This window comes from Palaemon carinicauda, chromosome 8 (genome assembly GCF_036898095.1).
Source record: "Palaemon carinicauda isolate YSFRI2023 chromosome 8, ASM3689809v2, whole genome shotgun sequence".
In the NCBI taxonomy this organism is placed as follows: Eukaryota; Metazoa; Arthropoda; class Malacostraca; order Decapoda; family Palaemonidae; genus Palaemon; species Palaemon carinicauda.
The window spans coordinates 136,038,813-136,062,670 of NC_090732.1; the positions used below are offsets into that span (position 1 = coordinate 136,038,813).

A 23,858-nucleotide genomic window follows, 5' to 3' on the forward strand; every position below is an offset into this window, starting at 1 on the left:
TTAATAAAATTGAGTAACATCCTTCAACTTAAATCCAAAAAATTATCCACTTTCTATGAGAAACAAGAATGAGAATTACAGCCTTTGGATAGGTCACAACAATGCATCCATACTTGACATGAATGAAGTTGTCCACGTGTACCATCTGTTGTTAAATACCTCATTAACGAATTCAATGGTCGTTCCAACTTGCGATGAAGATATTTTCTATTTTAAGGGACAAAAGGTTTGTAGTCATGTAGGAACAAGAACTATTATGCTGAAAATAATCAAAACTCATACCTAGAAGACACAAAGCATACCTTGAGCAATCCTAATTACAAAATACAGAGTTCGATAGGAACAAACACAAAATTCTATCTATGACGAAAATTAATTATAATACCAGAATTGAAAATGTCACATGCTCTCCATCAATGAGATTTATTGTACAGTATTGTGAGAGCCAATTGGTAACCCTTTATGGATAGTAGTAGGTATTCTTAGATGAGTCCATTAATCTAGCCATGGTCTACATTTTCAAACTATGACACGACCTACCCACCCATGAGTCAACAGTTTCTACTGCAACTTGCTTTTAATGTAGTCACCAACCAAAGAACAGATTAATACTCAAATCTCCTTGGATTCACTTGTCAAGAAACCAGTGGTGAATTAACACAAAATATTACATACAAAAGATTAACCTAGAAAAACTATCATTGCCTTGCACAACTAAAATGATGTAATAGCATGTTTCTTATCATTGTTACTATATGAACAGATATAGTTATAGAAAGGATTATGATAACTTGCTATTTCTAGTACCAAGGAATAAACCTTTTGACACAAACAGCAATTTGCCTTGGTCAGTATAATGAAAGCTATTTCATAAGTGCAGTATAATATTACGAAAAAAATTTATTAAACTCTCTAAGACATTCTTAAGCTTCTATATTTGAGTACCCATCATGTAATCATCCGCATTAACAATTAATAAAAGTAAACACCAATTTTCACCAGTGTTTTATTTGCAGTTTTCCTACTACCACTTTACTTTCTTCTCCGGGAGCTCTATTTCTTCCACGAAAAAACCTTTATTTAAGGTACTATATTGCTGGTCTCCATACCACTGATAGTAGGACAATATGAATATGAAAACACAAGAGATAAGACTGATTTTCCCTTGATGGTAAAAATTCTCCCTAAATGGCTGCTAATGGAACATCAATAATGCAAAGATTTTCTCATTCAACAACTATATAACTAATATACAGTACAAAATATACAACTACGTGTTTCAGCTCAAACTTGGTTTAGTCCTTTGTATTGCTGGGATACAAAGAACTGAAATTATTCTAGTCCACAAAGCATACTGATCAGATAGAATAAAAGAAAACACACTAAGTTGTTATATCAAAAATCAGTCTGTTTACATATCGTCCTTTGGAATTACAGCCAACAGCACACTAAACAAATAAAATTTCCATATCATACCTTTTCAGAAGATCCATCTTCTTTGGCACTTTCGGTTGCTTCCTCATTGTCAGATGTAGTAGTCAACTGTTCTCTATCATCAGCTACCCTTTCCTCTGCATCATTTCCTGAGAGACGTCTAAAATTTACCAATGGATATTCTAAGAATAGCCCATATGACCTGCTCCCTTTATGGAGAGACTGCAGTTCAACACTAACAATTACATAAATTTATTGTGCAGGTTTCAGCTTTTACTATCTGTTTTTATCAAGTTTTCTAAAAATGTCAATTAAAAGATATTTTGTCAAAATCTTTAAAAACTTTTAAAAACAAATACTATGGGAGATAACTGATATATCTCAAGAGGTCTGGTTAAACTAAATAATCAAAGATAACAATTACAAACTTTGGGAAAATGGAGACAAAGGGCTATCAGAATGTTGGAAATGAAGGAAGAGGCAGAGGAAAACAACAAATCTACAGTAACTTTAATTTACAAGCAGTTCTTCAAGTACTGTACGCTGAATCCCACTATAAAAAATCTCAACCTCCAAGTTCAAGTTAAATTACAACTTGGGAATGCTTCGTATACTAAACAACACAGACGTTCCACAGAAGCTAACTCTCTCTAACTTTTTTCACATTTTAAACTACACTTCTATAAGAAAAATAGTCTCTTGTTTGTGTTTAATAAAGTGCAGCTTTTTTTTTAAAGTCTATGGGTTTGATCAATCACTTTATTTAGATTTCTGTACATGTTGTTCTTATCATTCTTGTTAATTTGGTTTTTAAGTATAATTCATCTTTTTTATTACCATTAATTCTTATGCTCTCTGGAGACATTGAGCAAAATCTAGGACCAGTACGTCCTGGATTTCGTCAATGTCGTCTACAGCATTGCAATATTCGTGGTCTTCATGCAAATATTCAAGACCTTACAGTTGTGTCCAGACAGTATGATATTCTTTTGTGCTCTGAAACTTTGGTTTCTAATATGAGGCACTCATCTAAGCTCCTAAGTTTTAAGAAGCCAATAATGTTGAAACGCGATGCCATCGCTAGGGCCAAGTGAATGGCGATGTATATTAGGACTGAGTACCCTGCTTCTCAGAAGTCCTGCTATCAATGTGGATGTCATGAGATTCGGGTGATAAAAGTTTGTGGCAGGCATAACAACTTCTATTTGTGTTCGATCTACCTGAATCCTGACATGGGTGATTTTATATTCGACTGTCTTCTTACCATTATGGCTAAGATATAAGATGATGATATAAAGGACTCTTTTATCTTTATTGGTGATTTCAATGCTCAACATAGAGAGTGGTTAAATTCTGTTTCTCCTACCAATCGTCATGGCTTAAGAGCTTTAGACTTTGCCTCTGAATCAGGCTGTGAGCAAATCATAAGTGAAGCTACTCACAGGTCTGGTAACTACTTGGACCTCGTATACACCGACTCCCCTGGCATTATAACAAGTAAGGTTGGTTCTCCAGTTGGGACATCTGATCATGCCTTAATTTCAATAGTAGTAAAGACTGAGCAGCCTATTCCTGATGTATCTTTCTCATGTAAGATTTATATGAAACCTCAAGCAGACAGGAATGGGATTTTACATGATGCTTTTGGCTTGAATTGGTCACAATTGTATAGTAGTGTTGATCCTGTTGCCCCTTTGATTGAGAATCTAGTCAATATAATTGATAGGCATATCCCTTCTCATGTTCGTGTCCTAAGGTACTGAGTAAAGGACAAACCAGGGTTCCATGATGAATGTAGACATGCTTATTTGGAGAAGCAGGCCTATCATCTTTGGAAGGGTAACAGATAAGATTTAACCTGGAATAACTACACTCAGCTTAGATCTTTTGCGCAGAGAGTTTATGCTTCAACTGAAAAGGAATACAATCTAACCAATTCAAGCCAAAAAGATCATGCAAAATCCCATTCCAGTCTGCTTGAGATTTCATATAAATCTTACATGATAAAGATACATAAGCCTCTTTCAATATATTTTTTTACACCGTGTCCTGTTAACAGCTTAGAAATGTTTTCCTTTTCTCATAATGTTCTTTAAGTTTCCTTAAGCTTGAAGAGACCTTAACTAAAGAAGACAGAGCTATTTACTATTTCTCCTGATTTTCACTACCTGTTTATTAAGCAAGCTCAAGGCAAGAGAAGATAATAGGGAAATTTGAGGTTCTAGCAGGGTCCCCTTGCCCAGTATAAAAAATTGAGGGGTGGTGCCAAGTGTCTAGTTCTCTTGACTGTTTACTTTTAGCCCAGATTTCTGGGTATTCCACTGTTTTTTATATTTCGTGTAGTGAACGTTTGAGTGTGATCAGCGTACGGACGCTAGGCAGTCTGTGTGCTACATTTGGCCACAGTCTGCAAGCCACTACAGCGTGACTTATTGTCGGCTCCTTAAGCAATAACGAAGAATTCATAGAAATTTACGGCTCCTTAAGCAATAACGAAGAATTCATAGAAATTTATGCTATATAAAAACACACACACACACACACACACACACTCTCTCTCTCTCTCTCTCTCTCTCTCTCTCTCTCTCTCTCTCTCTCTCTCTCTCTCTCGTGCAGTTTTTGTTTATTGAAAGAAACAATTATTATAGAGGTATTTAAGTTTTTAATTTATAAAACAAGCTGTATTTCTGCTTAAGAAATTATAGATAACATACTGCACAGGAGACAACACATAAGTCATTGCATCATGCTTCTAGAATAGTGGCGTAGGCTACGAGTCTTAAACGAAAACACAGAACACTTACAGTAAGTACAGTTAAGCTGTACAGTAGTAATATTATTGTACAGTAAATATATTACTATAATATATACTACAGTATCAGTTAGTGTTAGATTACAGTACAGTATTACTAGATAGGAACAACTTTTGTTATACTGAACAGTAACGGATTATGACGACTCGGTAAAATTTACCTTGGCACAATACTGTACTGTAACCTTACTGAGTCCAGCGCGTAGTATACATGTGTGCGAATGAACTGTACACTGTACATATGATTATAAACTGTTGTAGTAACCAAGTAAAAACAATATTAGGCAGTATTTACTGTGTTAATCAACAGCTCGGGCACCAGCTCGTGGCAAGAGGCAGTAACTTTTTAGGTTAGGAGTTAGTCCTCTCTAGTGTAGTATTTATTCACGAAAATTTGCTTATAGCGCCTATGTCAGTTTATTTTTTTATACAAGAAAATAGATTATTTTCAAGGAAATATTTGTCCTATTAGCATAGTATTTCCGATAGACTTGTGACGTTATCACTCTGAAAAAAAATTGTTGTAAAGTCGAACAGTCATAAGTTGCATATGTCGTAAGTCAATGACTACCTGTACTAGAGGTTGAGACGAGCTGTTTGCAGAGGCAGAAATAGACTAGAACAGAGTAGAAACTGGACACGAGCTGGTCTGTGTTGCCTCATTGTAGGTCCTGAAGTGCAGGCAATCATGAGTAGAGGAAAACGTTAGATGCTGGAAGAGGTTGCTGGAACACCAGGAACCTGGAAGAGAGCTGATAGGTAATGGTGAGCTGACAAGAGATTGTGAGCTCATGGAGATTCGTGGGCTGATGGGAGAAATGAGGGCGATGGCTAGCTTACGGATGATAGAGGGCTGATGAGTGATCAAGGGCGATACCAGGCTGACGGGCAACCGTGGACTATCAAGAGCTGTCGGGCAATCGTAGGCAATCACAAACTGACGGGCAATTGGGAGCTCATGAGCGATCATGAAGGATCGCTTGCTGACAGGCGATCGGGCTGACAAGTATTCATGCATAGCTGCAGCAGGACTGGGCAAGGCTCATCAGCTAGACGAGACGAGTCAACCTGGCAAGATGAGTCGACTGGGATTGACGTATCTGCAGGGCGTGACGAGTCTGCTGGATGAGACGAGTCTGCTGGGTGAGACGAGTCAACTGGGCGAGACGAGTCAGCTGGGCGTGACAAATCTGCTGGGCAAGACGAGTCAGCTGGGCGTGACAAATCTACTGGGCGAGAAAATTTTTAAAGGCAAAATGAAACTGCTGGGCGAGACGAGTCTACTCCCAAGAGCAAGGGCAGGTATGGACAAATCCAATTCCCGCCAAAGGAATCCCACCAAGGAAGACATCAAACAGGTGAAGGGAGTCTCTCCCTAGGACGGGAAAGGCGACCAACCTCTGTTGCCGGTGTCAGCAATTCTCCCAGCACTTGGGAAGATTGCTTGTCAGTAGCTAGTGGAGGGACTCTCCCTTGGAAAGGAAAGTTTCAACACCTGGAGACAAACCTCCGGGCAGCACTTTCTGCTTCCCGTCAACAAGCTAAGCTCAAATTGAAGGTTGACATCGAGTGTTGCCTGTGAAATGTAGCCGAAGCTCATTTCTGGATTCCTCCAAAGTCACTCCGAAGAGTTCTTGTTTACAACTGCTCTGAAGAGAACTGAACCCGTGTACAGGAAAGGGTGTCGTCAGTGAGATGCTCAGGCACAGGCAAAGGCAAAGAAGGTGGTGACTGGGCAGGAGCAGCAACTTCCCCAGGAACAGGAACATCTGACTTCGCACTTCTTATATCGGCTGCCATAGGCGAACGAAGTAGTACGGCATCACTGGCGCTGTGGAAAAAGCAAAGAAAGAATGAAAAGAAAAGCAACATTGAGAGAACATCTTAACACCCGAATGGGAAAGGTGTCCCCAGGGAGTACAGGGACATGCTACAGACTATGCACTCCCTCCGCCAGCGGCCATCGCAGAACTAAAGTGTATGGCATCATTAGTGCTATTGAAAAGTTAGATTAAAACTATTTAAAATTAATAGCTGATGACAAACCACTTGGAAGAACAACCAAACCTGCGGAAGGCAAACGTGTTCCCCGACAGGCACAGGAACATGCTTCAGACTAAGTACTCCCTCGGCCGGCTGCAAACGTAGAATGAGGGAGTGCGGTGTCCTCAGCGAAGAGGAGCAAGACCGAAGTAAAGCTCTGGGTAGGCCGCAATAGGTTGATCTCGCAGGGAGCAAGGGACATCTACATCTGAACGGCGAAGATGTATTCACAGGAGGACGACTACCCTGCGATGGAGGCCGGGTCACTGCATTCGGAGACGTCCTTAGAAAATACCACACTACACTGTTACATAGGTGAAAATCCGCGAAGTAGTGACACCATATTTACCTATTTATTCAACATGTATATTCAGACTTTTAAAACTTCCCTTGTACATAGTACTGTTAACAAACTACCCTTTCATGTACAGAACACTTAATACATGTACTACAGTACCCTAAACTAAAACAGGCACAAATATTAAAGGCGATTTTATATCATGCGTTTCCTAAACACGCCAAAAAGCACGATAAAAAATGGCAACCAATGTTTTGTTTACGTTTACCTCTGATCATAATGAAGAAACAAACGCATTTACACATCTGTGTATAGGTTAGTTTTTGCATCGATTATATTGATTATTCAGTACAGTATGTTGATTTTGTTATTACCAATGTTTTACTTAATTTTTCTTAGGACTTCCAAATGAAATGTTTTTCTTTATGACGCCGCCTGAAACGACGGCGTCATAAAGTACGCTCAGTAAACAAACGAAGGCATTTAACGCGCATGATGAAAGTGATAAATAATGATATTACAGTAAAAGCTTTTATAAAATATGTTATTACAAATATTATTTACCGTATCTATATAAAATCATACATACGTAGCAAAGCCGGAAAACAATTTACGAGAGAGAGAGAGAGAGAGAGAGAGAGAGAGAGAGAGAGAGAGAGAGAGTGAGTTGTTTTACATACGTAAATGTAAATTTTAAACAAAAAAAAATAGCCCCATTTCATATAAAATAGATTACAAATATTTTACTTTATCATATTACAGTAGTCTGTATAATACTGTAAAGTTCAGTACAGTATGTTGTTGTTATAGTCGTGGCGATGAAATTCTCATGAAACAAAAACACGCCATTTGATTACAACAGCTGATTCATCTCTCTCTCTCTCTCTCTCTCTCTCTCTCTCTCTCTCTCCGTGTTATACAATACTTACATTTAGATGAAGAAACTAAAATTAGTTTTCTTAGTGTCAATTAAATACGAAACGAAAAAATAATGCCGAGTCTACATCCATTTCAATCATAGCTAAAAAACGGATTTTGAGCGAAGCGAAAAATCTATTTTTGGGTGAGATAGCCATGGCGTCCTGATGGAAGGTTCCTTTTTGGTAGCTTCCTTGGGTAATCACTACTAGGATTTTCCCAGAGAATTAAACCACAGGTTATCACAGAATTCTAACTTCTGGAGCGAGTATCTTAAGGGTTTCCCCTTAAGACATCGTGTATCAACAGGGGACACGCATGTATAGACGTGCCACATAGCTATCTGCACCCATTCAGAGTTAACTCTTCAATATGGCGGACAGGGAGTGGCTGGGAGCTGAGCCGCAGCCAATCTAGATGTGGCGATATCGGTACTCGCGATGTAAACAGACGGACGCCATTGCTTTTGATGACGTCACGTCCATCCTCATTCCGAAAGTCTGGAGCTCGCTCATCACCATGATACAGCGGCGCAGGGCGGGACCTGATAACAGACAGGGTGGGTCCATCAGGACGCCATGGCTATCTCACCCAAAAATAGATTTTTCGCTTCGCTCAAAATCCGTTTTTTGGGCTCAAGCCATGGCGTCCTGATGGAAGAGTACCAGAGAATTAGTGTATCGTGGTAGACTTTTTCCCTTTATAAGTGAGTGCTAAAACATTGAGCCGAAAGCATAGTGGTCTATACTAGAGCTACCGTGAGGCAGTTGCCTTCCTGCCCCCCTGGCATGGAAGTCCCCACGGGCTATGCTAAGATCAAAGTGGTCATGGGAAGGCTATTCATATAGGCTGAAGGAACAATGAGATCCATAAGATAAGTCAGAGTGATTTGGTATTCGCGTCGAAACAAACTTAAAGAAGTGGTGGTTGAACACTTCGTGTATGGAGTTGACTCATCTTCATAATTGAGTAAGTATTCGCTAAGGAGACTTACTTGCTCTATATAAATAAATGCCCGGAGTAAATCCTGGCATTTTCCTTAACCAGGAATAAAGGGTAATAAAACTATGACAAATAGTATATTTCATAGTAAGAAAGGAGCAAGGGAGACGCACAAGTAATAAAATAGACATTTTATTATATAATTGCAGGTAAATCAATACATGTCATGCAATAAATAGTAAAAAACATTTACATTGATAAAAATGTACATAGTCATAAAGGCGTGCTCTTGAGTCTGAAAGGGAAGAATCAAGTATTAGTAGGCACTCGTTCTACGGAACGTTAGTCTTTATGTAACACACGTCATGCACGTGGCATGTAGCACTCATGTGGTAATCTACTATGACATTTCACCTGAGGTAAGAACAGTTAAAGAAAACACAAGGTGGTTTCTGCTTCACTACGTATCACTTGAGGGTCAACATAGGCACCCGACGAGTTAGAGTCCCTAGTAACTCACTGTTCTAAGCAGAGTTCAGAGCAGGTTTCATAACACTACCTGCGGCTACCACAAAATGTTTCACTTCGTGCACTTGTTTCGCATAATGTTTAAAGAAAACACGCGAGGATTTCCAGCCTGTATAGTTCTTGAGGCTTTCGAAATCCATACTCTGAAAGAGATTCAGAGACGAAGCGACTTTCCTAGGATCATGACCAGCGGGTGTACTGTCTGGATCCGCTCTGCGAATGAAGTAGGTGATTTTTGCTCTCAATTGTTTCAGTGACAAGTCGCTGCCCGATGTTTCTCCTTTTAAGAGTTGGCCTCCACCAAAGTTTGAAGTTCTATGAAGATAGACCTTAAGGCTCTCTACTGGACATAGAGAGGCATCTTCCTTCAAGGGGCATATCCTCCACGGGCCCCATCGTTTGGTAGGTAATTCGTTCTTTGCGAGAAACTTCGGATCAGGGAAGAGGGAGAGGTCTCCTGAATCGTTGAAAACGATATGTCCCTCTTCTCTAGATAGTGCCACCATTTCGCTGACTCGGGCTCCCGAAGCTAGAGCGAAGAGAAATATAACTTTCTGAGTCAGGTCCTTAAGAGGGCATGAATCATTGTCCAAGTTGGAGGCGAAGTGGAGAACTTTGTCTAGAGACCAAGTGATTGGTCTCGGAGGGGGTGCCGGTCGTAAACGGGCACAGGCCTTCGGTAGTTTGTTGAAGATGTCGCTAGACAGATCTATTTGGAAGGCGTATGACAAAGGTCTGGTCAAGGCCGATTTGCAAGTAGAAATCGTGTTGGCTGCCAAGCCTTGTCCATGAAGGTGAATGAAGAAGGACATGCAAAAATCTATAGTGATTTTCGAGGGGTTCTTTGCCTTGACGAAGGAGACCCATTTCCTCCAAGACGATTCGTATTGCCTTCTCGTGGATTCGGTCTTGTATTCCTCGAGGAAGTCTAGACTCTTCTTCGAAATCCCAAACCTTTTCTTAGCGGCTAGGGTGAGAAAATCATGAGATGAAGGTCCTTGATTTTCGATGATGAAGCGAAGACAGTCGACTTCTGTATTTGCTGGGAGAGAACTGGGTCCGGGAGGGGGATCAGCGTTGGCTGCATCTCCAGGATCAAGGGGTACCAGTTGCTGCGGGGCCACTTGGGAGCCACTAGAGCTGCTGTCCCTTTGAAGGTTCTCAATTTGGAGAGGACTTTCAGCAGAAGATTGGTGGGAGGGAACAGGTAAATCTTGGCCCATCTGTTCCAATCCAAGGTCATGGCGTCCACCGCTTCCGCTTTGGGGTCCTCGTACGGGGCTATATATCGAGGAAGTTGATGGTTGTCGCTCGTTGCGAAGAGGTCGATCTGGAGTTCTGGGACTCGGTGAGAGATGAAGGCGAATGATCTTGCGTCTAGAGACCATTCCGACTCTATCGGGTTTGTCCGAGATAGAGCGTCCGCTGTCACATTGCGGAATCCTTGTAGGTGAACTGCAGACAGGTGCCATTTCTTCCTTTCTGCCAGACGGAAGATTGTCAGGAGCACCTGATTTATCTTGGGCGATCTTGAGCCCTGGCGATTGAGACAACGCACTACCACAGAGCTGTCCAGGGTCAGGCGAATGTGTATCGACGGGGGCGGGGAGAGTTTCTTCAGCGTCAGAAGAACCGCCATGGCCTCCAAGATGTTGATGTGAAACGTCTTGAATAGGGGAGACCAAGTGCCTTGAGCCTGTTTTTGGTGGGAGTGACCTCCCCAACCCTCCAACGAAGCGTCCGTATGGATGTTGAGAGATGGAGGTGGGTGTTGGAGAGGAAGGGACCTTTTTAGGGCCCTCGCTTCTGACCACGGCTTTAGAAGAAGTCGAAGTCTGCTTGGGAGCCGTCTCTTGAGGTCTCTTCGAGCGATGGATGCGGAACGTCTCCAGACTCCCGCTGCATCCTTTAGCTGTGCACGAAGCACTGGGTTTGTGATCGAGGCGAACTGTAGAGAGCCTAGAACTTGTTCCTGCTGGCGTCTTGAGATCCGTTTGGATTTTAACAGTCGCTTGACAGACCCTGCTATTTCCTTCCTTTTCTTTGCTGGAATGGAAAGGCGGTGTGACTGAAGATTCCAGTGGATGCCTAACCATTGGAACTTCTGAGCTGGAGATAGGCGAGACTTTTTCGCGTGTATCTGGAATCCCAGGTGTTCGAGAAACTGGGTAACTTTTCTGCAGGATTCTATACAATCCTCGGGCGAGGGCGCCCACACTAGCCAGTCGTCGAGGTAGGCCATCACCTGGACGTTTCGGATGCGGAGCTGTTGTACTACTGCGTCCGCTAGCTTTGTGAATATCCGAGGGGCCACGTTGAGTCCGAAGGGCATGGCCCGGAAGGCATAGCTTTTCCGTTGGAGTCGGAATCCAAGGTAGGAGGAAGCGTGATGGTTCATTGGTATGTGCCAGAATGCGTCCGCCAGGTCTATCGAGACCGTGAAAGACCCTCGAGGCAGGAGGGTTCTGATCTGGTGAAGAGTCAGCATCTTGAACTTGTTGTTCGATATGAATACGTTGAGGGGGGATAAGTCCAGAATGACTCTGAGTCTGTCTGAGTCTTTCTTGGGGACACAAAACAGTCTCCCTTGGAACCTTGTGGACTTCACCCTTCTTATCACCTTCTTGTTCAAGAGGTCTAGCACATATTCTTCCAGGAGGGGGGTTGAACGTTGGAAGAATTGCTGGAAGGTTGGGGGTGGTTGCGCCAAGCTCCAGCCTAGACCTTTCTTGATGATGCTGTGTGCCCAGGATTCGAAGGTCCAACGATCCTGGAAGTAGCGGAGTCTTCCTCCCACCGGAAGCACTTCATTGCTTCTGGGGTCCCGAGGACTTGCTGCCTCGGCCGCTAGCTCCCTGTCCTCCTCTGCCTCTGGAGGGCCGGCGAGAGGAATCTCTGCCGGAACCCCTGCCTGAGCTTCTACCTTTGGGACGAAAGGTAGTGGAGTGCTGCTCGAAGGCGGGGTTGAAGGCCGGTGATGAGGACAAAACCGGCTGTGGGACCAACTGAAAGGTCTGTGGCGGCTGAGCGGCCACTTGGGGAGTAGCGGGTGCCGGAAACTGACGTCTGTGCTGACGTTGCTGGGGTCTATGCTTCGACTGCTTCCTCTTAGGCTGAGGACCGTCATCCTGAGAGGGCTTTCTCTTCCTAGACATGCCCCATTTGTTGAGAAGGTTCCTGTTCTCAGATGCGGCCTTGTCTGTGATCTCTTTCACTAGATCAGACGGGAAGAGGTACTTGCCCCAGATGTTGGAGGAAATCAGTTTCCGGGGTTCGTGTCTGACAGTGGCACTGGAGAACACGAATTCTCTGCAGGCTCTACGAGCTCGCATGAAGTGGTACAGATCCTTGACTAAGGTTGCCATATGAGATTTGGCAAGGACCATGTAATGGTCAGGGACTCTGGTGTCGCCAGCCATTACGTCCATCTGGACCTGGAGAGTGAGAGATGTTGCCAGCCTCTCCTTCGTTTCCTGTTCCCTACGAAGGAGGTGATCGTTTAGCTTGGGGAGGTCCTCATTAAACTGACGTCCAGCAACGTCAGGATCTAGGATTTCCCTTCTTCTACAGCCTTAAAGCAGGCAGCGAAGGCCTTTTCCGTGAAGGGTATCACCACTTCATCGGCGCAACGTAGGTGAGGTACTTCTTGCTCAGAGCCGGAAGTCCAGAGCAGGTAAAGCCTCTGCTCTTAAGCGCTTTGGCAAGCATAGCCTGGGCCTTCGAGAGATCGAACACTATTTTCTCCTTCGGTTCGGTCTCTTCCTTTGAGGATGGTTCTGAACGTAGACGGACGTAACAGTCCGGATACGCCTCAAAGCGGGGGAAGAACTCCACTTCTTCCAGGGGTATGGAACCGATCTTATCGCTGACGAAGATCTTGTCGTCAGCGATGACCATATGCTCGGCGAATCGCCACGGATTGTCGCTCGAGCATGTGGGGAGGTCCTTGATGGAGATTTTGCGAGATTCCTTGGAACCTCCCATCGACCGAATGATCTGGTGAGTTTCTTGGAGCTTCTGCTCCATCACGGATTCAATGAGCCGAATCATATCCTGTGCCGTAGGTAGAGGAGTCGTGGTGGAGGACGTAGATGGGAGAGACACTTCCGTCGGTGTAGGAGTAGGAGGGGGGATGGAGGGAGGGGCATCCTCCTTATCGGACTCGGTATACACAACCCGGTCCTCTTCTTCATCATCCTCCCCTTCACCCTGGGCCATAAGGGTTTTCTCGGTGTCCTCCGAGATCTCTGACATGCGTTCATCATGTTCTGAATCCAGGTGATAATCATTCATGGACTGAGCCATGACAACATCAGGTTCCACTGTAATCTGGACTACGGGGATCTGTTCGACTGGGACCACTGAGTCTGGAGAGGCCTTTGGGAACAGCAAAGACCTCATTTCTTCTGTGGCTAGGTATGGTCCAGTGGCGTTCTTCTGAAAGTCACGTACCCACTTGCGTAGGTTGTCCCGAGCAGTGTCCCGAATCTCCGCTGAGGGAGAATCATAGAATGCTTTCTGTAAGCATTCTTGGCAGACCGAACAGGTGGTGGGGCCCCAGTATTTGAGATCCCCTCTCTTGTGAGCACAAGGGGCGTGTGTCCTACACGCCGTGTGTCCATAGAAGTGTGGCCGACGGACCGCGCAGAAGTCGTGGTCACACCTGACGTACTCCTCCTGTAAAGGAAAGAGACGATGAGTATTGTAGAGTCATAATATGGCTCGTATATAAAGTTAATTATTAACAAGTTAATATTAACTTAAATTAATTGTGATGCACAGAAGGGTGGGTGAAAGGAGACAGACGCATGCCTCGTGTAACCCGCCCGGCTGGTTGCCGTAGAATCGGACAGTCCCAGGTGGCCGTAGGCCTCCATGGAAGGTGTCTTGATAATGGGAATTCCATCTAGAATAACCATATTATAGACTGGGCTTGAAATCTTATCAAGAAAGTCTGGGGATCATGAGATCCTAGTAAGGTTCCGGCAACCAGACGTGCCAATTACACGTAGCGTGCTGGAAAGATGAAACACGCAAGAAGACAGAGTGAAAACTGAACAAAATGTACGATTCCGTACCAGTTTGTCTGCGTTAACAAGCCGTCTAGGTGCGGTTTTTAGGAGCTATCGCTAGTAAAGATAGCTGAGAGAAGGGGTGCAAGGCATCTTGCCGCCTCCGGACGGGTCCGGCATACCCCCGGCACGCCGGAAGCCGCTCGAGCAGAGTTTCTGGCATTCAAGAATGATCATTCTATGGTCAAAAGAAGCCAGGGTGGCGGCAGCCGGTAGCGGCGGCCGCCGGCAAGGAGCGGCGGTTCCGGCAGCCGGAGGGTGACAGGGGTAAGGATAAAGGAGCATAGCCGGGGCCGGGGGCCGGCTGCTAGTGCCGGCACTCCGGGAGGGGTCGGCAGTGTGCCGAGGCTATGAGGGAATGGAGAGGCCACGGCGGTAAGCCGGCGGCCGGCGGCGATCCCCCGGCACTCGGGGGAAGGCGGCAAGGATAAGGAAGTCACCCGTAGCGGCGGTGATGCCGGGGTAGAGGCGGCAAGGGGCAAGCACCAAAGATGGAGGTGGGATGGCAAGGCTGTACTAGCCTAGTCAAGACACCTCTGGAAAAGGTACCACCATGATAGAGGTGAATCTATCATCCTAAGCAGGGGCCGCAATGGCCGGGGGCTAAGGCAGTCCAAGAGAGGACAGGGTGTACCCAAAGAAGGGGTGGAGACTCTTCATGTCGACCAAATGATAACTGACTCCATAGCACTATGGAGGGTCTATGTATCAGAGCGGACAACACTGGGAGCACCACGGGGTCCAGCACTCCAGCCTAGGGTGGAGTGTAGGACAGGAGACATATGAAGCCTAACCTACTGGTAGGTTAGGCTAGGCAAGAGATAGGTTGGGGGGGGGAAAGGGTCTTCTTATAAGAAAGGATGGGTTATGTACCAGAGCGGCCACCTAGGAAGGGAGATGCTCACCCTAACCTATAGTAGGTGGACCAACTGAAAAACGGTGCACACGTATATTTCAGCAAGGTACATAAACCAGCCTTCCCAACCTAACCTGGATTAGGGTTGTTAGACCCTAATCAAGGAAGGGAGAAGACGTATCGCAAGGAAAAGGTCAAGGACCGATTCAGCTTAAAGGAGGTGATCCTACCTTTAAGGTCCGCAACACTAAGGGAGGGGTCATTCCCTTAGGTGGGGAGGCGATACAGTACTCTGAGGAGTCTTGTCCTATCACATGTAATAGAGTACAAGATTACCAGAGGGAAGCCCTAGGGCTAGGGATGAAGAGAGCATATAGGGGTCCTATCATAAGGTTAGGTTAGCAAGGCACTCAAGATAACCTACCCCCTATATGGTCCCTGAAGGCGAAAAACACTTGCATCACTGTCAATGGTATTGTAAAATAATGCCAGAATCTTCATAACTAACACTAGGATCACTGAAATATCATGCATTAACACTGGTATAGGCTCACTGGCCTAGGGGCTAATCAAAGCCTACTGGTATGGGGTCAGCGAAGACCCAAACTAATGCGTCAAAAACACGATATAAAGTTCCTAGCTATGAAGACTAAATAACTAATAGTACTGATTAGTGATTTATATACCGGTAAGGCTGTTGCGGCTAACTAAATAAGGTATGCAAGCAACAGCAGCGTCATAAAATGGCGCTGACCGGTTTGGCAAAGCTCTGCCACAAATATGCAAATATCTCGAAAAGTAAGATTTACTTTAAGGTCAGAGCTTATTTAAACAATACTTAAACCTTTGTACTCAACTTTCCAGAAGAAGATGAAGCTGAAGGTTGAGACATGGCAAGGATGCAAGCAGATAAAGTCGCACAAAGGGAAAAACACGTCCATTGAAGCGAGCTACTAGTAAAGGAATGAGGATGGACGTGACGTCATCAAAAGCAATGGCGTCCGTCTGTTTACATCGCGAGTACCGATATCGCCACATCTAGATTGGCTGCGGCTCAGCTCCCAGCCACTCCCTGTCCGCCATATTGAAGAGTTAACTCTGAATGGGTGCAGATAGCTATGTGGCACGTCTATACATGCGTGTCCCCTGTTGATACACGATGTCTTAAGGGGAAACCCTTAAGATACTCGCTCCAGAAGTTAGAATTCTGTGATAACCTGTGGTTTAATTCTCTGGGAAAATCCTAGTAGTGATTACCCAAGGAAGCTACCAAAAAGGAACCTTCCATCAGGACGCCATGGCTTGAGCCCAAAAATACGGCATCCGATTTCATCAGCAAACCACTATTTTTGGGGAAACATCATTTTATTCTAGAAAATTGCTACTCTTTAAATAGTTAATTGCACATTAAGAAAGCGTGTACTTTTATTTTTAAATTTCGGGTGTGTTTTAAAAATCGAGTATTGTTGACTTCTTTTTGTTTTACTTTTGGCTGTGATTATATCAGCTGACATCTAGCTGCCGCTCTTAAGAGTGTACGAATACACTAACAAAGTATCGTTTATACCATTTCTTAACTTATTCAAACCGTCTACAGTATACAGTTGATATTACATAAGCACCAATGTGTTATAACCTATCAAATTTTTTTGTTTATTACATTTAAACCCCCATCTCTCTCTCTCTCTCTCTCTCTCTCTCTCTCTCTCTCTCTCTCTCTCTGTGGGCTACTTTTCACTACCTCCCATTCCTTACCTCTCTCTATCTCTCTAACAAGTGATATCTTTGTTGCTCCTCAAAGTTTAATTTATATTGAAAATCAATCATGATTCAATTTTCCTTACTTATCTCGCACCATCGGTCACATCGCGGTATTTTCGAAATTTCCGGAAAATCCGCGATATATGTATGTACATGGGTTATGAAAAAAATCCGCGAAGTGGTGAATCCGCGATGGTCGAACCACGAAGTAGCGAGGGCTCACTGTATATAAAAACACTACATGAATGTTTAAATATATATGAAAACAAGTACTGTACAAACTTTAGGAAAAAAAGTCAAAGGCCAGTTAAAAAGAGGGGGACGGAGAGAGAGACGAACGTCTACTCTCACCAAGCCAAAAGTAGTGAAGAGACAACACAGGTGTGTGTCTGTATGTGGGGTAGCTGGCTAATCCCATACCACCGCTAACTAATAGTGGGGTAGTTACACCTCGCTACAAGTCTCATGGCTAGTCTTTCAGCTTTGCCAAAAGTATAATTCCAATAAATAGCAAAAGGTTTTGTATTTAGTGCCGGAACAGCTTTTAATTACTGTGAAAAGGAGAGCAGAGAAGTACTACATTATTAGATTCCAAGGTTAAAAATTTCTATTATTTCTTCATTGAGTAATTTGGTTTATCTAGATGTGATAAGATGACTCACCAAGTATCTTGGTGACTAGTTGCCCTAATTTTTCACCCAAGGACACTCCCATGGCAGAAGCACTGCCTCCATCTGGCTTAGGGTATTTTGGAGGCCGACCTCTTCCTCGACCTCGACCTCTGCCTCTACCACGACCTCGACCTCTGGCCCTTCAAAAGAACAAATTTAAGAGTTCAATTTTAAGACTAAAACAAGTTTATAATATGTTCATAAAAAAAGGTAAACATAGAATTAAAAAATATACATCGCGAGATGCCATTTCCCCTATATCAGTGTTTCTCAATCTTTCAAGCTTTGTAGACCCCTTACATCCACTTATAATTTTAGGGGACCCACAATAAATTTTGCTTATGCTCAATCAACTTTTTCTTAATCTGCAAATGATGTTTGTTTTACTGGACTAAATGTGGCACTTGCTGATTACAGCTAGTAATTATATTATCAATGCTTGGAGGTATTCTTGATAAACAGACATGCATGTCATCTTCGATCCTTAATCTTGACCTATATTTAGTTTTCAGTGGTGTCATGGTTGAAAAGCCTGACTCACATGGGTAAGTGGTGGCGAAAGGTAACAACACTTTCATAAGGTAACAACACTTTGATAACTCCTCCATGAGAAATTGGGAAGTCATAAATACATTGAACTCAGGTTTATAGTGGCACTGCACTGAATCAAGTCTTGATGGTACCATCATATGATAGGGCGATGAGCCCTAGTAATTTTCATTGTGTGGCGTCTGGGAGCTTCATCTTAATATTCTCAATGAAGGAATTTTCTATCCTCTTGTGAGAAGCCTGAACCTCAGTTAGCCCACGAAAATAACCTTTGACTTTCACCAAATGACAGGTGTAGAGTTACCTGTGCTTCTGACTAGAGTATATTGAAACGAATACCTCCGTCTTGAATGAAAGCATACAAAATTCAAAATATATCAGTGATTCCTGCCCAAGTACGAACACACCACATCATGAGCTTTCTTTTGAAAAGCTCAAATTTTTTAGAATTAAAAATGTTGTTCATGTTCACCTTTGTTCAGTTTATTTATTTTGCAGAATATATATGACAAGTAGCTCAGCTGAAGAAGCCACTTATCATCATTAAAAAATCTACAAACTAAGATTTCTTCTCTGAGAAAAATGTATCCATCTCGTCCGTTACGCTGAATAAAGGATCCCAAATTATTGTATTTCAATTAAATATGCTGAGTAAGGGTCCAACATTATTGTATTTCAATTAACAAGTGTGAAATGAACATATATCATATATTTTGCCAAATTTACACTTTTTACATGGTGTATATATATATATATATATATATATATATATATATATATATATATATATATGTATATATATACATAATTATATATATATATATATATATATATATATATATATATATATATATGTATATATATGTATATATGTGTGTGTGTATATATATATATATATATATATATATATATATATATATATATATATATATATATATATATATATATATATATATATATGTATATATATGTATATATGTGTATGTATATATATATATATATATATATATATATATATATATATATATATATATATATATATATGTATATACAATATATATGTATATACGTATATATATTTATGTATATATATATATATATATATATATATATATATATATATATATATATATATATATATAAATAAATATATATATGTTTATATAATGTATATATATATATGTATGTATATATATGTATATATCTATATAGAAAAAAAATATATATATATATATATATATATATATATATATATATATATATATATATATATATATGTTTATATAATGTATATATATATATGTATATATATGTATATATCTATATAGAAAATATGTGTATATATATATATATATATATATATATATATATATATATATATATATATATATATATATATATATATATATATATATATATATATATATATATATACAGTGGAACCTCTACATCCGAACGTATCTACATCCGAATTTTCCAACATCCGAAGTAAAATTCGAGCAAATTTTTTACGCTACACCAGAATTTTATTTCGACGCACGAAGTAAGCAATTTTCGTCGTACCGGTTGTATCCAAATTTTTCGACACGCGAAGTACAATTTGAACACGGTCCGACTCTACACCCGAATGTTTTTTTCGACACCCGAAGTAAACAATACTCGTACGCATAGTCGGTGCTCATAGCGCCTAAAGTGTTTTTTATTTCCGCCGATAGAAGGCAGCACATCGACCTCGGAGGGACGCTCAATTAGCGGGGCTTGGGTCAGTCCTCTGTTCTCGTCGGCTTCTTGCGGTTGTGCACTGTGCGTTCTGCTATTAATTCTGTTTTAATTGTGATTTTTTACGTGCATCTTTTAACGGTACAGTAATTTACGTAAAGTATGGGTCCTAAATGGCTTAGTTTTGCCAGTGGTGGTGGTAGTGGTGAGAAAAGGAAGGAAATGCTTTCTTTAGAAATTAAGCAGGAAATTATTGAAAAACATGAGCGTGGCGTCCGCGTGAGTGAACTTGCTAAACAGTATGGCCGTAATATGTCGACGATCTAGACAATCCTTAAACAGAAGGAAGCTATTAAAGCAGTGAAACCTTCTAAGGGGATCACCATAATTTCCAAACGCCGTACCCCTCTCATAGAAGAGATGGAACGACTTCTACTAGTGTGGATTAAGGATAGAGAGATCGTTGGTGACACCATCACCGAGACCGTCATCTGCGAGAAGGCGCACGCCATCTTTACGGACTTGAAGGAGGAGAGCTCTGGGGGTGATGCTGGGGAGAGTTCAACCGAGCCTTCCTCAGATGATTTCAAGGCATCTCGTGGCTGGTTCGAGAAATTTAAGAAACGGTCCGGGATTCATTCAGTTGTTCGCCACGGAGAGGCTGCTAGTGCGGACACAAAGGCTGCAGCTGACTTTGTCAAGAACTTCGAAAAGATCGTGCAGGAAGAAGGCTACGTAGAGCAGCAGGTGTTTAATTGTAATGAAACCGGGCTGTTTTGGAAGAAGATGCCGAGTCAAACCTACATCACTGCCGAAGAGAAGAAATTGCCTGGGCATAAGCCAATGAAGGATCGGTTGACTCTTGCCCTATGTGCCAACGCTAGCGGGGACTTTAAAGTCAAGCCCTTACTGGTTTACCATTCAGAGAACCCTAGGGCCTTTAAAGCACACAACGTCGATAAGGATCAGCTTCATGTTTTCTGGCGATCCAACTCGAAGGCCTGGGTCACTAGGCAATTCTTTGTGCAATGGGTTAACCAAGTTTTCGGCCCTTCTGTGAAGATGTATCTTCATGAACAGAAATTGCCTTTAAAGTGCCTGCTGTGCCTTGACAGTGCACTCGCTCACCCCCCCGGACTTGAAGATGATATCTTCGATGAATTCAAGTTCATAAAGGTGCTGTATCTTCCACCGAATACCACCTCTATCCTCCAGCCCATGGACCAGCAAGTCATCTCTAATTTTAAGAAGCTGTACACCAAGCACTCATTTAAGCAGTGCTTTAATGTCATGCAAAGCACCAACTTAACTTTGCATGAATTTTGGAGGGGCCACTTCAACATCGTGCACTGCTTGAAGATCATAGATCAGGCTTGGGTGGGATTAACTCGACGGACCCTCAATTCTGCCTGGAAGAGGCTGTGGCCTGATGCAGTTTCTACCCGAGATTTCGAGGGTTTTGACCCCGAACCTGATCCCGTGGTCGGTGCAGCGGAAGCCGTAGAGGAAATCGTCTCCCTTGGCAAGTCCATGGGTCTGGAGGTCGACGCAGATGACGTTACGGAAATCGTCGACGAACATCACGACGAACTTACCACGGATGAGCTCAAGGAACTCCATGCTATGTTTGAGCACATGAGTGATGACGAGGAAGGGAGTGAGGAGGTAGAACATGTGTTAGGTTCGGCGCATATAAAAGAGGTGTTAGGAAAATATCAAGACGTGGTCGACTTCATCGACAAATACCATCCAAAGAAATTGCAGGTTTGTCGTGTAGTTTCTCAATTCGATGATGTTTGCCTAACTCACTTTCGAAAAATTCTGAAAAGCCGTACCAAGCAATTATCTATCGATAATTTCTTTAAAATAAACTGCGAAGCGAACTCATGATGAAGAGGATGTAAGTGATTTGAAGAAAATGGCAAAGAGTGAAGCGGAAGAAAGTGAATAAAAAAAAAAACGGAAAAGAGTGAAGCGAAAGAAATTCAGTCAATTTCAAGTGTAGAGAGTGAAAGTGATTAAAATTACGTGATCATCAAAAAGAAAAAAAGAAAATGTAAAAAAAAATATAAAATATAAAAATAAAAAAAAAATAAGCTAAGTTATGTTAAAGTTAACTTAGTGTAAGTTAGAATAAGTTACGGTAGTGTACGTTTATCGTAGTTAACCTCTCTACCTCCTCGCCGCCCGTCCGTCTCCTCTCTGCGTAGCAAGACTAACAACACCTGCGCTGGAGTTTCTAAGGTGAAGTGACGCTAAAAACCCATTTCTTATTTATCATTTTTTGCTAATTCTTCTTATTTACATGTCTATTCTTCTTATTTACATGTCTATTATCTAATTTAGTGTTCATTATTCTCATGGGAAAATTATGTGTAGTAGTTTATTAAGAAGTCATCATAGGTTTTTGGGCTCAATCACGGATTAATCCTATTTCAATATATTCTTATGGGAAGATTCGTTTCGACATCCGAACATTTTCTACATCCGAAGTTGGTTCTGGAACGGATTAAATTCGTATGTAGAGGTTCCACTATATATATATATATATATATATATATATATATATATATATATATATATATATATATATATATATATATATATATATATATATATATGTATATATATGTATATATATGTATATATGTACATATATGTATATATATATATATATATATATATATATATATATATATATATATATATATATATATATATATATGTATGTATGTATGTATGTATGTATGTATGTATATATATATATATATATATATATATATATATATATATATATATATATATATATATATATATACATATCTACATATGTGTACATATATACATATATTATATATATATATATATATATATATATATATATATATATATATATATATATATATATATGTGTGTGTGTGTGTGTGTCTATACATATGCATATATATGTATGTATATATATATATATATATATATATATATATATATATATATATATATATATATATATATATATATATATATATATATATATATATATATATATATATATATACATATATATACAGTGAGCCCTCGTTTATCGCGGTAGATAGGTTCCAGACCCGACCGCGATAGGTGAAAATCTGCGAAGTAGTGACACCATATTTACCTATTTATTTAACATGTACTGTATATTCAGACTTTTAAAACGTAGTACTGTTAACAAACTACCCTTTAATGTACAGAACACTTAATGCATGTACTACAGTACCCTAAACTAAAACAGGCACAAATATTAAAGGCGATTTTATATCATGCGTTTTCTAAACACGCCAAAAAGCACGATAAAAAATGGCAACCAATGTTTTGTTTACGTTTACCTCTGATCATAATGAAGAAACAAACGCATTTACACATCTGTGTATAGGTTAGTTTTTGTATCGATTATATTGATTATTCAGTACAGTATGTTGATTTTGTTATTATCAATGTTTTACTTAATTTTTCTTAGGACTTCCAAATGAAATGTTTTTCTTTATGACGCCGCCTGAAACGACGGTGTCATAAAGTACACTCAGTAAACAAAGAAGGCATTTAACGCGCATGATGAAAGTGATAAATAATGATATTACAGTAAAAGCTTTTAGAAAATATGTTATTACAAATATTATTTACCGTATCTATATAAAATCATACAGTACATACTGTACGTAGCAAAGCAGGAAAACAATTTACGAGAGAGAGAGAGAGAGAGAGAGAGAGAGAGAGAGAGAGAGAGAGAGAGAGAGAGAGAGAGAGATATTGTTTTACGTACGTAAATGTAAATTTTAAACAAAAAAAATATGATAGGTTACAACATGTATACTCTTCAGACTTTTAAAACCTTCTCTTTAACTTAATGCATACTAAACTAAAACAGGCACGAATATTAAAATGTTATAATATTAAAGTAAAAAATAAAGATTGTTACTGTACTCACCACGAAAGAAGTTCAAGAAAAACTTGAATGATGATGGCGATGAATTTGCTGTACAGTAGAAATGATGATGATGAAGCTGATGATGTCTTCTACTGTGCAGCCAATGATAGTATTTTATGTCTCTTCAGACGGAGGTGTCTTTTCCTGAGACACCTCTTCAACTTCTTCCTGGGAAACTTCTTCAATTTCTTCTGAAGGCGTAATAGCAAGAGGAACTGGCTCTTTTTTGCGAGGCTGGAAGAACATTGTGATCGGAAGTTGCTGCCGCTGCTTCTTTATTCGCTCGAAGAGCAT

General features: G+C 41.0%; 1 protein-coding gene across 1 annotated transcript in view; it reads right to left on the reverse strand.

Annotated features, from left to right (window-relative positions):
- Positions 1–23,858, reverse strand: part of LOC137645461 (myoneurin-like) — a 153,451-nt gene that overhangs the window by 51,108 nt on the left and 78,485 nt on the right. The window contains exons 5-6 of the mRNA XM_068378266.1: positions 17,327–17,475; positions 1,477–1,583 (exon numbers count right to left, since the gene is read on the reverse strand). Coding sequence (XP_068234367.1) covers positions 1,477–1,583; positions 17,327–17,475 — 256 coding nt within the window. The remainder of the gene's footprint in view (positions 1–1,476; positions 1,584–17,326; positions 17,476–23,858) is intronic.